The 19,499-nt window shown below is 52.3% G+C and overlaps 8 protein-coding genes across 8 annotated transcripts; 3 read left to right on the forward strand and 5 right to left on the reverse strand.

Annotated features, from left to right (window-relative positions):
• Positions 1–1,606: 1,606 nt before the first annotated feature.
• FIBRA_02082 (uncharacterized protein) lies at positions 1,607–3,165 on the reverse strand (the record flags this gene model as incomplete). Its single annotated transcript, XM_012323948.1, has 5 exons — positions 1,607–2,070; positions 2,479–2,615; positions 2,812–2,926; positions 2,983–3,082; positions 3,118–3,165. 5 exons carry the CDS (start codon positions 3,163–3,165, stop codon positions 1,607–1,609), a joined length of 864 nt encoding a protein of 287 aa, XP_012179338.1.
• A 252-nt stretch (positions 3,166–3,417) lies between these two features.
• FIBRA_02083 (uncharacterized protein) lies at positions 3,418–5,771 on the forward strand (the record flags this gene model as incomplete). Its single annotated transcript, XM_012323949.1, has 10 exons — positions 3,418–3,591; positions 3,659–4,026; positions 4,067–4,157; positions 4,213–4,368; positions 4,435–4,553; positions 4,614–4,765; positions 4,821–4,945; positions 5,029–5,301; positions 5,374–5,522; positions 5,582–5,771. The coding sequence occupies 10 exons, from the start codon at positions 3,418–3,420 to the stop codon at positions 5,769–5,771; spliced, it is 1,797 nt and encodes a 598-aa protein (XP_012179339.1).
• An 810-nt stretch (positions 5,772–6,581) lies between these two features.
• Positions 6,582–7,115, forward strand: FIBRA_02084 (uncharacterized protein; the record flags this gene model as incomplete). The annotated part of the gene is made up of 3 exons (XM_012323950.1): positions 6,582–6,698; positions 6,776–6,954; positions 7,016–7,115. 3 exons carry the CDS (start codon positions 6,582–6,584, stop codon positions 7,113–7,115), a joined length of 396 nt encoding a protein of 131 aa, XP_012179340.1.
• A 358-nt stretch (positions 7,116–7,473) lies between these two features.
• Positions 7,474–8,994, reverse strand: FIBRA_02085 (uncharacterized protein; the record flags this gene model as incomplete). The annotated part of the gene is made up of 4 exons (XM_012323951.1): positions 7,474–7,680; positions 7,738–8,616; positions 8,669–8,899; positions 8,956–8,994. 4 exons carry the CDS (start codon positions 8,992–8,994, stop codon positions 7,474–7,476), a joined length of 1,356 nt encoding a protein of 451 aa, XP_012179341.1.
• A 946-nt stretch (positions 8,995–9,940) lies between these two features.
• On the reverse strand, positions 9,941–12,128 carry FIBRA_02086 (uncharacterized protein; the record flags this gene model as incomplete). The annotated part of the gene is made up of 12 exons (XM_012323952.1): positions 9,941–10,004; positions 10,067–10,450; positions 10,505–10,663; positions 10,717–10,911; positions 10,967–11,016; positions 11,071–11,142; positions 11,198–11,210; positions 11,262–11,324; positions 11,374–11,479; positions 11,541–11,660; positions 11,711–11,801; positions 11,862–12,128. The coding sequence occupies 12 exons, from the start codon at positions 12,126–12,128 to the stop codon at positions 9,941–9,943; spliced, it is 1,584 nt and encodes a 527-aa protein (XP_012179342.1).
• A 714-nt stretch (positions 12,129–12,842) lies between these two features.
• On the forward strand, positions 12,843–16,813 carry FIBRA_02087 (uncharacterized protein; the record flags this gene model as incomplete). The annotated part of the gene is made up of 14 exons (XM_012323953.1): positions 12,843–12,864; positions 12,921–13,102; positions 13,164–13,584; positions 13,643–13,929; positions 13,979–14,194; positions 14,255–14,346; positions 14,405–14,503; positions 14,554–14,680; positions 14,740–14,906; positions 14,965–15,156; positions 15,214–15,297; positions 15,353–15,785; positions 15,842–16,063; positions 16,115–16,813. The coding sequence occupies 14 exons, from the start codon at positions 12,843–12,845 to the stop codon at positions 16,811–16,813; spliced, it is 3,243 nt and encodes a 1,080-aa protein (XP_012179343.1).
• Positions 16,814–16,920: 107 nt separating this feature from the next.
• Positions 16,921–17,721, reverse strand: FIBRA_02088 (uncharacterized protein; the record flags this gene model as incomplete). The annotated part of the gene is made up of 3 exons (XM_012323954.1): positions 16,921–17,231; positions 17,287–17,508; positions 17,571–17,721. The coding sequence occupies 3 exons, from the start codon at positions 17,719–17,721 to the stop codon at positions 16,921–16,923; spliced, it is 684 nt and encodes a 227-aa protein (XP_012179344.1).
• A 497-nt stretch (positions 17,722–18,218) lies between these two features.
• On the reverse strand, positions 18,219–19,431 carry FIBRA_02089 (uncharacterized protein; the record flags this gene model as incomplete). The annotated part of the gene is made up of 5 exons (XM_012323955.1): positions 18,219–18,457; positions 18,510–18,657; positions 18,714–18,809; positions 18,858–18,983; positions 19,036–19,431. 5 exons carry the CDS (start codon positions 19,429–19,431, stop codon positions 18,219–18,221), a joined length of 1,005 nt encoding a protein of 334 aa, XP_012179345.1.
• Positions 19,432–19,499: the final 68 nt, after the last annotated feature.

The raw sequence follows: 19,499 nt of genomic DNA on the forward strand, positions 1-19,499 counted from the left end.
GGGGGGGGCGCCCGCCGCCAGGGTCGCGCAGCGCAGGCCCGTGGGTCGTGGGGCGTCGTCGTCAGACCGTGAGCATGACCAGAGAGCCTCGGGCCCCGCGCAAGCAGCATCTGCAAGTACGCACTGAACGAGCTTCGTGTGCGCCGCACACGCAAGTAACATCTGCAAGTACGCATCGAGCGAGCTCCGGTGCCTCAGGCAGGGTGCCCACCCACGGGCACGGCACGCGCGCTTGGATGGGTTTGGACTCTGAAAGCGAGTCCTGTCGAAGGACGCTTGCTCGGCGGCGCCCTCCTCTCCGGCGGCGCAGCCAGTACATAAGGACGGTGCGGGTGCGTGCGCGGGCGCGGGCCTCCCAGGCCCGGTGGGGGGCGCTCTCCCGCAGCCCATGCGCGGCGGCGCGCGATACGCACGATATCAGAACACACCGCATGATGAGCGGCTGATGGTGATCATGATGATAGCGCAGCCGGCGGGCGTGGACGCTCCCCCTTCCCCCCGATCGCCTGCGGGCGCCTCGCGCCTCCGTGATAAGCACGGCACATGTGCGCGTCGGCTGCGGTCGGGGTTGGGTTCGCGAAGGGAAGCATGCTGGCAGCGGGGAACTGGGGGGAGGGGCAGCCATCGCGGGGCGCGCGCCAAGCTAGATGCAGGGAAGGCACGCACCGCACAGCCGGGGGGGGGGGCTCCACGGCACCCAGTGCGCACTTCTCGAATCTCGGATGAAGTCCCGCCGCAGCGGTCCCTGCTGCCTGGGAGTCGACGCGCGCGCCGGAGGCTGTTGGGCGCACCTTTTGGGGCACGGACGGGGACGGGGACGGGGACGAGGACGGACCGACGGTGTGGGGGTCCGGGGCTCGTGCACCCACGTTCCCCGGGCGGGCCTTGGGGGATCAGAGCGAAGGCGTGCTGCGTGGTATTAGACCCGACGATGAAGAGCTTCCACCGCGAGCACTTACAGCAAGCGTACGTACGCGGAGTCAAGCCCAAGCCCCGGGATCTGTGTAGCCAAGAGGGATCTGAATGTGCCCAATCATGCACATGTCTGGCGTGTCGACTTCCCCAAGAGGCAGGGCCGCGTGTGGCAGATGCTGCTGAGTGCGCGGGTAATGCGCGATCGGATGTCGTTACGACTTGCAAGTGTGATCCGTACGGTCGTTCTTGCCGGACCAGTGGCCATGTTCCGGATGCACCGATGAGATCCATCAGGACCTTCTCTGACTTTAAGAAAGGGCTCCACGGACGAAGGTTTCTCTGAAAGGCGGCCGAAGGTCAGATCGACAAAATACCTGGGCTTGCATAGCATGCATACAAGCATGCACAGGATGCCACCCTGGAGGACTAGTATCAAAACAAGATCAGCTTAGGGACTAACGGCGACCCAGTAGAATGACGGTCGAACCAAACCATTATCGCGCAAGATTGAGCACCCAGATAGAGTCTTGTACGTGTTGCTGGTATCGCCGAGGCACTTGCCCACTGCGACATGTCAGAGAGACGTCTATAGATACGTTTATGGGGTAGATACACGTTTCTTCTCCGTGTAGCGCGTAGTGTAGAGGTATCACATCCCTAAATCACCGACTTGAAATAAGCCTCGCACCTCTCAGATCTTTGTCTGTGGTCTCTTCCTCCAGCCGCCGTCCAAGCGATCGAGGAGCGCTTGCACTTCCCGAACAGCGCCTTTCCGCTCGCGCCTGGCTTCCTCCCACTCACCCTCCGCGGTAATCGCGTCAAGCCGCAAGAGAGACTGCAGGAGCAGTTCGCCGAGCCGAATATGCTCCCGTGCCAAATCAGGATTGCGTCGACCAGCTGCAGCTGGTGGAGCAGCCGACGACACGGACGGCGGGACGTAATCGGGATTGAGCGTAGTTAGGAACCCATCGACGTCGGGTTGGAGTGTGCGTCGCACAGAATCAAGCTCGCCTCGGATCTGCGCAACGATGCTAGCTTCGGTGCGCTCTTGCGGCTTCTCTTTATGTTTGGAAGACGCGCGGCCGGATGGCTCAAGATCCTCTCCGCCCCCAACAAGAGCGATCGTCGAACCAGGCTTGATACCGTACGCAGATACTAAAGGAGAGTAAGTCAATTACACGGACAAAATAGAATCAAGATCAGAGAAGATGATCAGAGTGGAGATAGCAGGAATACATTCTACGTCGAGTATGACGGAAGCTGTAGGGGCGCAAAGCTGAAACTAGGACAGTCCGTCTGTGACGTCAGATCGTACGCAGCAGAGAAGCGCGGACGATGATAGCAGGCGGGGGCGTTGTGATAGATGGACTGAATGCGTGGGCGGGAGCACAAGTGGCGCCACGCCTCATGCAAAACCACGGGCTCGCAATCAACCAAAGGGTGACGAATTCAGCGCATCTCAGAGTGATGGCAAGTCGGAGGACAGGCAAGCGCGACGATGGCTCCACAAGTCAAGGCACAGAGTCCGAACAGAAGCTGTAATACGCGGCTCGCGGGACTTACTCGGCGCGTTATCGTCCTTCATGACTGCACCGGCGTGTATGAGCTTGAAAGACTGCGGAGGAAGCTGTGTGTATTCAGCGAGCTGATGCCGGATGGCCGCCAGCTTGGTGTCTGGCGGGGGGAGGGTGAAGTGCAACCTGCAATGGAGAAGGCGACACGTGCGTCCAAAGTCCGGGGTCACGTAGACGCACGCAGAGGAGGTACATCGAGCGGGAGACAGAAAAAACGCGCAGCGATGACACCATTGAATTCCCGGTGAAGGAGGTGCGAGGGAAAATGGGAATGTGTGGCATCAGTATCTCGCAAGGGACGAGAAGCAGGAGTGTGCCGCACCTCTCTCTCCCCCATTTCACGACATAGCTCATAGAATGCCTGTCTTTTCGAGACGCAATGAGTTTTCGGGCTTGGACAAAGGCGACACGGAGCAGGATGAGAATGACGGGAGCAACTGCATCATCGAGTTGGTCAGCTGTGGTCCCGAGGTGAGATGAGAGGAAGGGATACCGAGAATAAGCGGGGAGATCAGGATGGGCGAGGAAAGGAAGGACGTGCGCAGAGTGTGCGGAAGAGCGAGGACGGCGTCGAGCACGTTGTAATACTGCAGCTGAGAGCCACTCAGCCTTTGTCTTGTGGAGCAACCCCCGACCGCGGGGCGATCAGCGAGCTGGCGGTCGCGGTGGCAGCCATTTAGACTCCGCCTGTATGTGCGCTGTCGGCGTGTGACGGAGTGTGAATACTGCGCAGAGAGGATGAGTCGGCGCCCCGGCAACTCTGTGGCTGATGTCATACAGCCCCTTCGAATTGGAATTGCCGTCCGAGCCCGTTTCGCTAAGACCGTTTTATATAAGTCCCGTTCGTCTTTCTTCCGGCCTCTGCCCATCTCCTTCCTCTCCTCTCCTCCTCCTCTTCGCCGCTCATCCTTAACTTCTGGGCACCACCATGTCCGACCATGTTCCCGCTCATGATGGCCCCGCCCCCCGCCCTCCGCCTTCCACCCAGCCTCGGCCTCCACTACCTATGCAGTCCAACCGCAGCGTCGCCGGCCTGCTCAACCAGCGACGTCCCATGGCCTCTACCCCGATTCCTCCTTCTTTGCAAGCCAAGATGGCCGCAGTGAGTACCTTTTCATTGGTCTCTCATCACCCTATATTTCCTTGCGCAATCCGCTGACCATCTGCAGAACGCACAGCGCGGGCAGCAATCGCCAGCAGGCACAAAGACCGCTAATGGCATGGCTGCAGCTTTTGCGCGCGCGACCCTCCAAGACAGACCGGGCGTGCCACTCCCGCCTCTTCGTGCACCCGCGTCCTCACCCGGGCCAAACCGCCCCGGGGCAGCACCTATAGGTGGTCTCGCCGCCCGACGTCTGAAAGTAGGCGTCCCCAAGCTCAGTCCCAACGACGTGCCGGGAGGCATGCATCTTCCTCCGATGGGTGCTGGTCCGCAGGGCGCGGGTCTTGGTGGTGGGCGGCCCATTGTTGACGATGAGCCTAGGCGAGGTGCACAAAACAACTTTGCCACGCCGTTTTCAAACTTCGGAAAGATAGTGTGAGTGGATGCCATCATTGTCTGAATCATACCCATGCAGCATGCTCATGACCTTCCGCCCTCACCTTCACCTGCATCCCGGTGTATCCCGAATGCTGCTTACTCCTCGGACATCGCGGAAATGGTGCACTGTGGGGGAATATGGCTTGCAGTGATCCATCTGGAGCGCTGAACTTTAGCGGGAAGGCTGTACTGCACGCGACGGGGGTAAATTTCAGCAATGGCTCTTCTTTCGCGATCAACATGTCCCAACTGCAATTGGAAGATGAGCTTGGGAAGGGCGCGTACGGCACTGTTAAGAGAGTACTGCACAAGCCCACGAACGTTGCTATGGCTATGAAGGTGATATTGATATCTGTTCAGCACATTGCAGAACACATGTTGATACGTCCCCTGTTCTATTTGTAGGAAATTCGATTGGAATTGGATGACTCCAAGCTGAATGCGATCATCATGGAGCTTGACATCCTTCACCGGGCAGTCGCCCCCGAAATTGTCGACTTCTATGGGGCATTTTTCATAGAGTCGTGAGTGTAAATGTGTCACTTTTGTGTACTTTTCCTGATTTTGGTCTCCCCGCCGCCAAGATGTGTATACTATTGTATGGAGTACATGGACGCTGGTTCGTTGGACAAGCTCGAAGGCGCAGGTGTTCCAGAGGACGTTCTAGGACGCATCACAGGAAGCATGGTCCGTGGCCTGAAGTTCTTGAAGGATGAGCTACAGATCATACACCGAGGTATGGTTTCTCGCGTTTTCATACCGACCTCAATACTGAAGTTTATGTATGCTAGATGTCAAACCGACCAACGTCCTAGTAAACAAGAAGGGTGAGGTCAAGCTTTGTGACTTCGGTGTCTCTGGCCAGCTGGAGAAGTCACTCGCAAAGACAAATATAGGTTGTCAGAGCTACATGGCTGTGCGTATATGTCATTGAATCTGTGTGTCATATTCACTAATATATTTATTCTCTGCACGTCCATTCTGCCTCTCGATCATCAGCCAGAGCGAATAAAGGGCGAGTCGCAGAACAACGTGGCCACGTACACCGTGTCTTCGGACGTCTGGTCACTGGGTCTCTCGATGATTGAGATGGCCTTAGGGCGGTATCCATACCCACCGGAGACGTACGCCAATGTGTTCGCGCAACTCACCGCGATTGTCCACGGCGATCCTCCGGAACTGCCAGAGTCGTATTCTGATGCATCTCGGGATTTTGTTGCACGATGTTTGCACAAGGTACCCGAGATGAGAGCTTCCTACGCGGAGTTATTGGTTAGTGTCCTGAATTCGTCAACAGTGTGAATCGTTCACTGTGATCGTCATCAACTAATCGCGACGCTACAGAACCATCCATTCATGCAGCAGGACCGACGACGGCATGTAGACATGCCAAAATGGGTCGCAGCGGCCAAACATTACCGCGAGCAAAAGGTAGCGGAAGAGCGACAACAGAAGCTGTTACAAAACGGCACATCGCACCCAGCTCCCTTATCGTAATTGTGGGCAGCCATTCCCTGGTGTCCAAGTTTGGCCCTCATACGCATCCCTCCAGAGGCTTGTATACGCATATTGCCGGCAATAGGCTAACGGATAGCGCGACATGCCAGGGTCCGTTGACGGTGCAGGCACCCGTGTCGCGCCAGCCTCAAACGACATCTCCGGTCAACGATTTCGGTTCCATTGCAGGCATTCTCTCGATTTATCCTCATTTTTATTCCCTTGGGGCTTCTGGCGATCATTAAATCGCAACATATTCATGGTTGCCCTTCTTACCCTCCACCTAGAATGGAGGGCGCGCGGAAGGCATCGCCTATTGTTAGACGACCTTTCCCGCCGAAGGGAGTGTTGTATTGGAGATTAGGGAGAGGCGTTGATTGGCTAGGAATGATACCACCTGCTACGTCGGACGGTGCATAGAGCGTTGGGACAAGACACTAGCTGGATGACGTGCGTCTTTATTTCCATTATATGTGCTGGCGCGGGTGTGCGAACACAGGGTAGTTCATGTCTCCCACCATCACTTGTAGGCCGCACGGCGAGCGGGCTGCGTCCGCGGCTGATAGCTATATCGCTATGTTGCTCTATACCTACAGCCTTAACGTATAATCTCGGATAGTCGCGATGCATAGAGCATACGGTACTAGTCCTGATACACGAAATAGGCTCTGCCGTGCTCTTCTTCGCTCTCTGATGTATCCATATATACTATAAATTATTTGTATCGCTCTGAACCAATCTGGGGCTAGCTTTTGCAGACAATATGGAGGTGCCACCTTACAGCTGCTCGCTGAAAAGCACAATTGCTCTAAGCTATGCCTGAATCTAGATTGTCGACTATTAAATCTATGCGACACGTGATCTCTCCGTGCGCGCAGTGGTGACACGTACCGCAACGCAGGTCGTGTCTCTCGTCTCCCTACATTCGCATAATACGAGGACGTTGGTCCCAGCTGCACAAGGCCAGAGGCGTACCTCCCACCTTGAACGACAAAAATGTGGCTTTCTGATGGACAGAGTGCGTCGTCCGTCCCGCTGTACAAGTTTCTACACTAATGAACGCGCGTATTTTGAACGCAGAGATCGGTGTTGCGCTCACGTCCTTTGGTGCATTGTTCATGCTCCTCGGAGTGATGTTGTTCTTCGATGGTGCACTATTAGCGCTGGGAAACGTAAGTCTCAAGATTGACGAAAAGGTCGCCCCGACCGTGGCGGTCGCAGCAACTAACGAGGGACTTGCACCTAATAGGTCCTCTTCCTAGCCGGTCTGACTCTGATCATCGGGCCCCACAAGACGTTTTACTTTTTCGCTCGAAAGCAGAAGCTGCGTGGCACAGCGTGCTTCATTGGAGGCATCTTGCTCGTGTTCCTCAAGTGGCCATTCATCGGCTTCGTTGTGGAGCTATTCGGTTTCCTCAATCTCTTCGGGTGCGTGCAGATACGGATACGGGTATTGATACAAGGCTACTGACGTTGACGGGGTATGCAGGGACTTCTTCCCGGTGGTGCTTACTTTCATGCGACAATTGCCGGGGATAGGGCATTTCTTGTCCCTACCGTACATACGGGATGTGAGTCGTTTCTTCTAGTGAATTTCATAGACATATGCGCGTGTTGAGTCAAATGTCCACTCGGTCACAGGTGGCAGATCGTTTAGCAGGGTCACGGACATCAATCGTATGAGCTATGGTCTTCTTATGGAATATATTGGTATTTCGAAGTGCTCGATCACCGAAAACGTTATTGGAGGTCTCCACGATACAATATCTTTCAGGTAAGGGTGAAGAGTAAGAGAGATACCGTGATATTCAAAAGGGCACGTCAACCGTGGTCGATGCCTGAAATTGTCAGACAGCAGATGGCTTGTGACTGATACAGTGCTTATGACTGAGTGGATAGTTGGCTCATCAATGGTGCATATCTCCAGGAGTTGAGATGACACGACCTCTAGAGCTTCGTTGCTGTGACTGAACCTGGTATATGTGGATACGTAGTTGGACCAGGGAGGCGAGGCCCGTATACCATCCACGGGGGCAGCCCAACACCTATGCCAACGCCCTCACCTGCACCAGCGCCCGGGCCGCCACCACCACCGTTGATAGGAGTAGCGGCAGACTCTCTGGATGGCATGCGCGTTGTCATAACATCGTGAAGCTGTAGACCAGTGTCTATGGGGCGGTTTATAATACCAAATTGGGACCATGAACTCACCTGCATGCGTAGCCCGTGCATACCGCCCCTCAGACTTCTCAACTCCTCGCCGGTGTACAGAGCCTCCTGTGCACGCGTGGTTGCTAAAGCGCTGAGTGCTCCAGCCAACGAGACCAATGATGAGTGCAATGAGGCAAGTGTTCCGGGAAGCGGCGTCGTTGGATCTAATGGGGGAACCGAGATGGATGCTGGCACGAGGGACGCTGCCGAACCTGGATACGAAAGTGAAGACGTGAAAGCAGGTGTGTTGGAAGAGTGTGCGGTAGGACCAAATGCTGATGTCTGAGGGTACGATCCCGAATATGACCGTATCGCATGGGCTCTGGTCGTCGCCGATTGTGCCTGCGACAATGCCTCTTGAGATCGCATGCCGTTGCTGGAGGAAGATGGTGCACTAATGGGATGTGCCTGTGGCTCTCGATGCATGTGGGAGCTATATTCATTGTCCGCCTCCTCTTCGGAAGGGAAATAAGACGCCAAATCAATTTCGAGCGGATGCCCCTGCGGCGCGATACGCGATACGTCTGGGGATTGAGATGAAAGGGTGGCGGAAGTAGACCTATTGATCCTCACGGCCTGTGAGGTCCCTCCATTCGTCTGGTTTTGTGCCTCGATTTGAGACGTTCCATACTCATCTTGAACTCCTGGACGAACATCCTGCTCCCATGAACCATCAGTGATCTCCGACCTGTACCACGGACCAAGAGCACGTTGCACAATGCACATTTCCTGTTGCAATATGTGCACCATACCTTCCAACGCTGAGATGCGGTGCCGGAGTAAGGCGTTCTCCGCGACTAAGACGTCCTCGCGAAGATGTGGTATATCATGTTGGGAGTCAGCTGCAAGTGATGCATTCTCCTCGTTAGAAGCGCTCGACTAAGACGGGATCAGTCCACGTGCCAAAGCCCCGACAGCAAATAGGACAGACCTCATGGGAGATAGGTTTCCGCTCTGTGTCAACATCCTCCCCCGAGTAGCTGGTATCGACATGCGTGTGCCCAGCAAGATCCTTCCGGATGAGTACCGTACCACATTCATGGCACGTCACATTCCCATAAGCGCAAGACTCGTCGACGTGAGTCGAGAGGAGTAATCTCTGGCATGAATATGCACATCCCAGCGCGCGCTGGGGACACTCGACGACCATCTCATCGACAAGCTGCAAAACAGACGTTCGTAAGCGAATGTCACTTTGTGCCTATAGCGGAAGCCTACATTTCGAATGACAGGATCCGCAGGGCCTATGTCATGCATAGTCAACTGACAGCGATCTATAGGGCACTGACGGGAGACCGAGATCGCCCTTGCGATGCACTCATAACAGAACGTGTGGCAGCAAGTTCGTGTAGTGCACGGATTTACAAAAGGAGATCTACAAATGGGGTTGAGTACATGATGTAGGCTTGAATTAAGGGGTCCTTCACCTGCATATGCAGCAGACCTGGGGCGTGAGATGCGGTGAGGACAGAACAATACCCGACAAAGGAATGACTCCTCACGAGATTTGGATTGGGCGCATCGAGATACGTGTACGATGCCATATAGAGTTATGTCCAAATAAACCAAGGACTCTAAGTGAACCGAAAGAAAGTCTTAGTAGCTCCTGGGCTCGAGCTCCTTCAGAGACTTGATGTACCTGTATATGTGTGATCGGTCAGGTGGGACAATTGAAACAAATTGGTCCATAAATTTATCAGCCGGATCTGTCAATTTGCATCAAGTCAACCATTGGCAGCATACCTCTTTGGATGCGAGACATAAACCTTCTCGAGCAGAGCAGGACGCGGCGGACTTAGTACGTCGAATGGAGATCGGGGCAGTCAAACACGTGATAGATTTTTATCTTATCGCTGCGGTGCGTGCGATCGGACCTGTTCCGAGCCCAACTTGACCGGGAGGCTGAAGCTGCATGCACCAGCTTGAATACAGATCGTATCCACGCCACTGATAGAGTGGAAACTATGCCATGCATATATCAAGAAGAAAGTATCAGCTGGCATTAGGTATGACAGTAATGTAAATGCTCCTAGGGTGTCTACGAGAGATTGACCGAATTCGTCTTGATGAATACAGCTTGGATGGTCTAATTGCAGAGAACTACCACATGTATCTACGACGTGACCTATGGAGGAAGCATTACGAGGTATCATGATGGTGTACGGGAGATTAAGTGGGAGAAAGAAGTTCCGAACAATTATAGTCATGACGAGACGGCAAACTGCGATTTCTCTCGGAGCCGCGCACCCATCTTGTAAATGACGAAGCTGGAAAATAGGGAAGGATTAATATTTTCATTTGAAGGAAATATTTACCAGACGAGACTCACGGTAGTGGCATCATCAGCGTTGTCAAGCCCGCCAGAAGTGCAGTTGCGCCCACCGTACCCAAGCGATTGTACATCTGTCCAGCGAACAATGGGAACACAGCTGCGAACGTACATCGCCATGCCGTATTGCTGGCCATCGCAGACGCGGCAATTGGGCGATACGCCATGACAAGGTACGTGAATGTTGACGTGAACACATAGAATGCACCTGCGCCGAACGGCACAGAGGCGATGATGGGCACGATCCATGGAACTTGCCTATACGTCGTGAACGCAAGCCAAAATAGACCAATTGGCACAAGCACGCCGCCCAATTGACCCATTACGAGCCGCGCCTCGGGAGGAGGTTTACCACTATATTTCGCTGCTTGGTGTTCATTCAGGCTAACCAATGGAGCGTGAGGGGGTCTAATAGCAAGAAGAGATGGTGCCGCCTACCGATTCCACAGAGGTTGTGTTGCTGCCGCCATAAGCATCCCAATACCAATGCCCAAGAAGGACATGCCCGTGTCCTGGACGTTGAATCCATGGCCTCCTTGAAATATCACAGGGAATGCTTGGAATGCAAGATACAGAATGCCAAGAACCAATGCGCTCCTACGACCAGTCAATATAGGTGTCGACGCCTATATTTAAGTACTTGTACTTACCACGTATCTAGGAGCAATGCCATGCGATCGAAGAGCAGTAGCTCTATGAGCACAATCAGTGAAGTCAAATTGGGTAGGATAGGAAAATCCCCACGGAACGGCGTATAACAGCTCAGCAAAATTGCTTGGGTCAATGTTCCTTCCCTGCGATCAAGAGGTGCCCAGTATTGGTTGTCGCCCGTTTCCTTGCGTAATCTTACGAAACATAGTGAGTTGACGTCACAGATAGCTACCTAAATATGAGACATACCGTGCAGCTTTTCGCTTGAGGATAACTGGCTCGTAAGTTTCCGGGACGAACTTTTGTTATGCATATAAGCAGAACATTCGACAACATAGTAGCTTTGGTCTTACCAAGTATAACATTAGGATGGTTGCAAACTGCCATATAAGAAGAACACGATACGTCCAACGCCAATCTACGTTCTAGCCACTTAGTCAGCGTTGAGAGATCACCAGTGTAATCAACGAAATAGCGTACTTGACAGATGAAACTAATAGATGGCAATCAGATCTTTTCCTCTTAGATATGCGATAGAACTCACCCAGATATAAGAGGCCCTACTACAGGCCCAAGGAAAGGGCCCAGAGTATAGACTGCCATGGCACTAGAGATATAATAAGTAATGTGTACTATCCAAGAAGATGTGCACGAACCTTGCGACCGCCGAACCAGCAAAAAGATCTCCAACGCTGCCGCCGGCAACACTCAGGAACGCAGAGCTGCAGAAGCCTGTGATGAAACGGAATACGAGAAAAGTAGCTGGGTCATAATGATTTTGGTCATTTATAGTCCGTGAGACAGCCAAGCAAAATAAACAAACCCATGTCGGGAGGGAAAGTTGTTGGCCATGTGAACGCGAAGAATAGAATGTAGGACACGCGATAGATGTTATTTCTTCCGTAGACCTCCGATAGAGGTCCAATGAGCAGAGGTCCCAAAGCTGTTTTGCATTAGAAGGATGACTGTGAGAGTCGTTGGAGGTAGGCGAACCTAAGCCTTCGACGTAGAGACTAATACTGAGGATAGTGACTTCCTGTACGGTATGTAAGTCCGTCACGAGTCCCGCTTCTGTGAACGCTGCCTATATTTTTTGATTGAATACAGAAGACGAGTCAATTGCGCGGCCAACTATGAGACGTACTGCCGAAGAAGCCCAAGTGGCACAGTGTGCCGCAGACGTGATAACAAGCAAGATGAGCCACCTCCTGTATGCGGACCAGTTCTTTGGATCTTCATCGGGATCCAGGATCACCAGGTACTTGTCACCAGGTGTATCTGCGGCCGCTACCTTCGTGGAAGGTGGTGCTTCGGCGTCGCACGGGGGCAGCGGGGCCTGTGTATCGGCCTTCTTCTCGCATGGGGACTTTTCTGAGTCCTCGAGGACTGTCTGCGAGGAGAAAGAGGACATGGGGGGACGAGGACGACACCGGGGGATCGTATCATGGCTTCCAGGACTTTGTATAGCTCATCGCACGGAAGGGCGAGCGCCCGAGTGCTCATCGGCGGCCACCCGATCACCATCTCGGCGCTCGAGGTGCCCTACGTTCTATCTTTGACGGCTTAACCCGAGCTCAGCCCGGGTCGATACTTGCTTGAAGTCAATCTAGTTTGCTCGGTGTATTCCCCATGTGCCATTATGTGTCAGGAGAACAAGTATCGCGAACCAAATCAAACCAAGATAAACCTTCCGTACTGCCGAAAATCAAATGTCGAATACACGTTCTCCGCGATGTAGTGGACGGCTCTCCGTAGAATCCCACTCGAAACGCCTTGAGCGCTTTTTAAAATCGTAACACCGAATAAGCACACGGCCTAGCACTTTCCAGCAGGAAGATGCTCGGCCCTCTTGACAGCGCCTGTGACACGCGCAGCGTTTTCCCCGCTACTTACTTTCCATGAGCACCGATTTCCGTGATAGCCTATCGCAATCTAATCTTATCGCATTCCTCGGCCAAGCCCGAATCTGTGGCCGTGAGCGTCTCGAATACACAGACGCCATACTTACTTTCACGATCGGTCTCGAGTCACATCCGTCGTCTAAGTGACTTGGTGTGCAACATCTTCGTCCTTCAAGCTTTATATCCACCACGGCCGCGCATCTACTCCCATCTTGCGCTGAACCATGTCGTTCCCTCCTCATGATTGTAAGCTGATGGTTTATCCTGTACGTCCGATCTGATGTTGTCTTGTTTTTGATTAGTATCTGCCCCATTCAACTTCGCGAAAGAAGAGGAAAAGGTCATTGCATACTGGAGGGAAATCGATGCTTTCCAGACAAGTCTAAAACTCTCGGAAGGGAAACCTGAGTATTCATTTTTCGATGGCCCTCCATTCGCGACTGGATTGCCGCACTATGGCCATTTACTCGCTGGAACTATTAAAGTGCGTGTCTTGCATGTTCATAAACACCCTTTTTGCTGAGAGATACACCTGTTGCATTCAGGATATTGTCACCCGGCATGCCCATGCGTGCGGATTCCATGTCACACGACGCTTCGGCTGGGACACGCACGGACTGCCCGTTGAGCATGAGATTGACAAAAAACTCGGCATTACCGGGCGGGAAGATGTCATGAAGATGGGAATAGCAAAATACAATGAGGAGTGCCGCGCGATCGTTATGCGTTATGCGTCTGAATGGCGTCGCACGGTTGAGCGCATGGGTCGCTGGATCGATTTCGACAACGATTACAAGACACTTAACACTACCTTCATGGAGAGCGTTTGGTGGGCATTTAGTGAACTATACAAAAAGGGTATGGTCTATCGTGGATTGAGAGTTATGCCCTATTCTACCGGTTGCTTAACTCCACTATCCAACTTCGAGGCTAGCCAGAATTACAAGGACGTCAGCGATCCTGCTGGTTTGTCCTCATATTAGTCTTTCCTGTATGAATAGCTGACTTTGCTTTGCTCCTTTAGTCACCGTTGCATTCCCTCTCGTAGATGATCGTACGACGTCGCTTCTCGCATGGACAACCACGCCGTGGACCTTACCGTCAAACCTTGCTTTGTGTGTACATCCCGATTACACCTATATCAAGATTCACGATCAGGAGCGCGACCAGAACTTTATCCTTCATGAAGGTCTGCTCCGCACGTTGTACAAGGATCCAAAGAAAGCCAAATACAAGAAACTTGGTACATTCAAGGGCGTCGATATGAAGGACTGGCGATATGTACCACTTTTTGAATACTTCACTGAGCAGGTTTGTCCGTCTGTTATTTTACATGCAATAGTATCTGATTGAATGCCAGTTTGAAGATAGAGCATTCCGTGTCCTTAACGACACCTACGTGACTGACGGTGACGGTACGGGTATCGTCCACCAGGCACCTGCTTTTGGTGAAGACGATCTTCGCATTGCCATCGCCAATGGGATCTTAAGTCCGGAGGAGATGCCTCCCTGTCCCATCGATGACTCTGGACTGTTCACGAAGGAGGTTCCAGATTTCGTTGGGCAGCATGTTAAGGTACCTATAATAAATAAAATTATTCCTCGCAGCTTGCTCACGGTACATTTGGGGTCCTAGGTTGCGGATAAAGACATCCAAAAGGTATTGAAGGCGAAAGGTCGCCTGATCGTTCAATCAACCATCCAGCATTCATATCCATTTTGCTGGCGGTGAGTCTCATTAGAATGATGTCCAGAAGGGCATAGCCTAACGGCGACATCTCTGCAGATCGGGGACGCCTTTACTATACCGCGCTATTCCTGTATGGTTCGTCCGAGTGACACCTATTGTCGATCAACTTGTAGCAAACAACAAACAGACGCGATGGTATTTTCTTCCACCGTTAGCAGTCGCGCAACTCATCCATTTTTACACAGGGTCCCACAGAACCTTGGGGATGGTAGGTTCGCCAATTGGATCGCCAACGCGCGCGACTGGAACGTCTCACGAAATCGGTATTGGGGTACGCCTATCCCGCTCTGGGCTAGTGAGGACATGGAAGAGGTATGCATTCTTGTTCAGAATATCCTTCCGAGTTACTTTCTAATTCGAGACATGCGTAGATTGTATGCATCGGTTCAGTCGAGGAGCTGGAGAGGTTATCCGGGGTCACAGGCATCACCGACTTGCATCGCGACAAAATTGACCACATCACCATCCCTTCGACACAAGGCAAGGGGCAGCTGAAGCGCGTCGAGGAGGTCTTCGACTGCTGGTTCGAGTCTGGCAGGTATGTGACTCTTTTTATTTGTTGTACTACTATTCTCATTTCTTACGTGATTTCATAGCATGCCATACGCACAGATCCACTATCCGTTCGAGAACCAAGACAAATTCGGCGATCTCTTCCCAGCTGACTTCGTGTCTGAGGGTGTTGACCAGACCCGTGGATGGTTCTACACGCTGCTAGTGCTCTCGACGCATTTATTCGGTGTTGCACCATGGAAAAACCTCATTTCCTATGGGCTGGTTCTTGCAGCGTTAGTGTCCCCGATCACAATCAAAGATACTTTTCGATGACATCTCCGCTAATGTAGGGACGGCAAGAAGATGAGCAAAAGTCTCAAAAACTACCCAGACCCAAACCTCATTGTTGATTTATACGGTGCGGATGCAACAAGGTATGTTCGTCTGTAATCATTCGATTTCCATTACGCTGATCATGATTCATCTTAGAATGTTCCTGGTCAACTCTCCCATCGTCCGTGGTGATAATCTCCGTTTCCGAGAGGATGGTGTACGGGAGGTAGTATCACGAGTACTACTGCCCTGGTTAAATGCGTTGCGATTCTTCCTCGGACAAGCCGCCTTATTGAAGAAGAACACGGGTCGCGATTTCGTGTATCACGCGCATGCCGCTGTATCGCAGAACGTTATGGACCGCTGGATCCTGGCCCGTTGCCAGTCCCTCATCCGTCTCGTGAGTGAAGAAATGGCAGCATATCGGCTCTACACCATCATCCCTAGATTGCTGGATCTGGTAGACGAACTTACCAATTGGTACATTCGCTTCAACCGAAGACGACTTAAGGGTGAAGATGGAGACGAAGATACCGTCGCGGCGCTTAATACTCTCTTCGAGACACTATTCACACTCTGTAGAACGATGGTGAGTAGAATTATATTCAGGAAGCGGCAGCGTTCTGACCGACGGCCGCTCTACAGTCATCGTACACACCATTCCTTACGGAGAATATCTATCAAGCACTCCGCCCATTCATCCCCGAGACCTCGGATGGTAGTGACACCAGATCGGTCCATTTCCTCGCATTCCCCGAAGTGAAAGAGGAATATTTTGACGAGGTCATTGAGCGCCAAGTGAAACGCATGCAGACAGTCATCGAACTCACGCGAAATATTCGTGAACGACACAACCTGTCGCTAAAGGTATGTCGCAACACAGTCTTAGTGCTATCGAATCCTCAGACTCCTTGCTAGACCCCATTACGCGAGCTGCTCGTGTTCCATGCAGAAGACGAGTGGCTCGACGATGCACGAGGACTCCAGCGGTACATCCAGTCCGAGCTGAACATCCGAGATATCATCTTCACATCGGATGAGCATGTTGCTGGTGTCCGCTATCGTGCCGTCGCTGACTGGGCCGTACTCGGGAAGAAATTGCGCAAAGACTTGGCGCGTGTCAAGAAGGCCCTGCCAGACGTTTCTAGCGAGGATGTGCGCTGTTATGTCCAGACCGGCAAGTTGACTGTCGATGGCATCGAGCTCATCGCAGGAGACTTGACCGTGCAGCGTTATATTAACGCTCCAGAACCTGTGGAAGGACAGGTTCAATATGCTACGAATACAGATAACGACGTTGTGGTTCGCCTGGACGTCCAAGCACATGCAGAGCTGCAGAGCGAGTGGCTAGCGCGAGAGCTCATTAACCGTATCCAAAAACTGCGGAAGCGAGCGGGCCTTCAGGCGACGGACGACGTCGACGTCTTCTATGCATTTGAAGAAGGCCTGGGAGTTGAGTTGCTCCAGGCAATGCAGGAGTATGCAGAGGCTATCAAGAAGACAGTTAGAAGCATTCCTGTGAATGTGGAGCAGCGGAAATCGTCGCATAAAGTGCTCATCGAGGAGGAGCAAGAGGTGGCGGATGTGAAGTTTGTGCTGTCGCTAGCTTGGCCATAGAGCAAGGTATGAGTATCGGTTCAAGATCAAGAAGAAAAAGGAAACTGTATTACGTTGGTGTGCATCTAGAATACATGTCGCTTTCATGTTCATTCGTGTCGAGATCGTCATTTCTTCGAGGTCCCGAAACCACTAAAACCCATCATAGTCATCATGTCATTTTCTGCCTCGTTCTGCCCTGCAGCGGTATCCTTTGCAAGCTCTACACGAGCTTGTTCCCGCACAGCCTTCTTGGCCGCTTTTTTCTCCGCTCGGAGGGTAGCCTCGCGCTCACGCACTTCAGCTAGTCGTTGCTCAAAGTCAAAGGATTTTGCTGAAGATGCCTCGCGGGTCTTCTCCCTGAGGTAAGCTATACGCGCACGGACCTGCTCTACTGTGGATCGTTCAATGCGTGTAGTCTGGCCCAATGCACGCAGATCTACACTGCGCTGTGAGCAGGTTGTGACACTCCAACGTACGAGATGAAAACATACGTGCACGACCGTTGAGATGATCCAAGTACCCTATACTATCCTTGTAGGTTCGGTTACACGTTTCACAGTAGAATCCGGGCACGCCAGGACCACGAGTGCCAGCATTCTGTACAACCATCGTCTTATTCAGGTTCTTGTCTAGATCAAGTGAGCCCTCGCGACGTTTCATAAGCTCGGTAGGTTTGGGAAGGTCCTCCTTGTGACCTCGACGAGGCTTCTTGCCTGCGTGGAGCATTGTCGTAAGTATCATAGTAGAAGCTTGGATGCAGAGAGGCAGTACGCACCTTGCTTCATACGCTCTTCGTTCTCCTTCATTCGCTCCTTCTCCTCCTGGTCCCGCTGCCGAGCCTTCTCTGTATATTCATCTTTGTCCCATTTCTTGCGGAAGTCTGTATCAGAAGCTCGAGTATTATAGGCACCTCCTTTTCCAGACATAATGCGATATGGATGCTGGGCTGATGAGCACTGGTGCAGCACCGAGCGTTCAACGTTAACGTTCAGCGCCACGGATTTGGGCGCTACCAGGTTTGGCAGGTTGGACTGTGTTGGACTGTGTTAACTACTGTGCTGAGTGCCTTGGGTTTGCAACTCATTTACACAGACATTCGACGAGTAAGCGAAAAGCCACTGACTAGCAGGATTTGATCTTATATGTTTGTGAGGTATTTACGCCAGCGCGAACTTTGATATAGAACGAGCCTCTATGGCACCAATCAATTTGGAGTGAAATGGTTCTTGTTTCGCGTACTCTCCACATTATTCAAGCAAGTTTTCGACTCAGCCATTCTCGAATTCGCAAGATTGGGTGGGAGTCAGGGTCAGACAGTTAGCCATCCCTTCGACTGATCACCGAGATCATGCAAATCTCGCTCGTGCAAACAGTTGGATATGGGCATGACAAATAGTGTATATATGCGTGCAATGATACAGAACTACTCATCAGGAATTTCGATCTCTCCTGAATCTATCCCCTCAATGATGTCGTGTGGCGGCCGGCCATCGACGGTACAGCCAACTGACTGTGCGGTACCCAAAATCTCCTTCGCGCCATTCGCAAGGGTCTTCGCCAAGGATTTCGACCTCATCGTCCGCGCAATTTCGACAACTTCGTCGAGAGTGATGTTACCAGAGTGTTTGATGTTCTTCTCCTTTTTCCGGTCCCGTGGGGGCTCTTTAACAAAAGTGAGTACAAGCATAGAAACAACAACAGATAGCACACATACCCTTGAGAGCCTTGATGACAAGAGAAGAGGCGGATGGGACGACGTCAACCTTAGCTTGACGATTTTGAATGGTAAGCTGCACAGTCACCCGGAGGCCCTTCCATGCGCCAGTCGCCTTTGCGATATCTTCACCGACCTTCTTCGGAGACTATTACAAGCGTGCTGTCAGACAAAATAATGCGCGCGGTTGACGAGAACACATACGAGACCGAGAGGACCAATCTTCGGGGCAAGAGCAGACGAAGCTCCAACTTCACCTCCCGTCGCCCGCAGGTAGATGATTTTGATTTCGTTAGGATCCTACGCCATGTCAGACTCCGGATACGATAGATAGATACACGAGCTCACTAATTTCGGGGCCATGACGATGACAAGAGGAGAAGGGGCGTGAGGGAGGACTTGATATTGTCGACGGCAATAGCTGGTGATATCTCGTGGATACGCGCGATCTAGGTTTGAGCGGCGACCCAAGAGCTGTACAGATACGGCGCATGCCGGCATGGATCCAGACTCCTACCCATCACACACATTTCGCAGAGTCACCAAGTTTCGCCTTGGTTTCGCCTTGCGACATTGCCAGTCGTCTTGTCCACACTCGCTCTGACAGGAGAGCAGCATCTACGGCGATGGGTGTATGGAGGAGATATCTTCGAGGATTGAACTGCCAGTCGCTTTTGAAGATGTCGACGTAGATATTCTCGTTCAGCTCATAGGTGCGTTCATCTTCTCGTTCGGCTTTTCTTTCCGTGCTGAAGAAGTTCTTCATATACAGCCGATATGATGCAGCGCCTAATAGCTCATAATGACCAGATACCACTCTCTCCGTGCGTCGTACGCCCTCAAGTCCATCACGATGTGTCACCGATCTTAGGCTCCACAGCGAGAGTCTCACCCGTTTCCACTCTCGTTCTGCTCCAGGCATCTCGGTCTTAGATTATCTCCGACGAATTGTCAGGTTCACAAAGGCTGAAGTACGCTGTAGCATGATAT

Source organism: Fibroporia radiculosa, assembly GCF_000313525.1.
Source record: "Fibroporia radiculosa TFFH 294 genomic supercontigs, scaffold1084, whole genome shotgun sequence".
Classification (NCBI taxonomy): domain Eukaryota; kingdom Fungi; phylum Basidiomycota; class Agaricomycetes; order Polyporales; family Fibroporiaceae; genus Fibroporia; species Fibroporia radiculosa.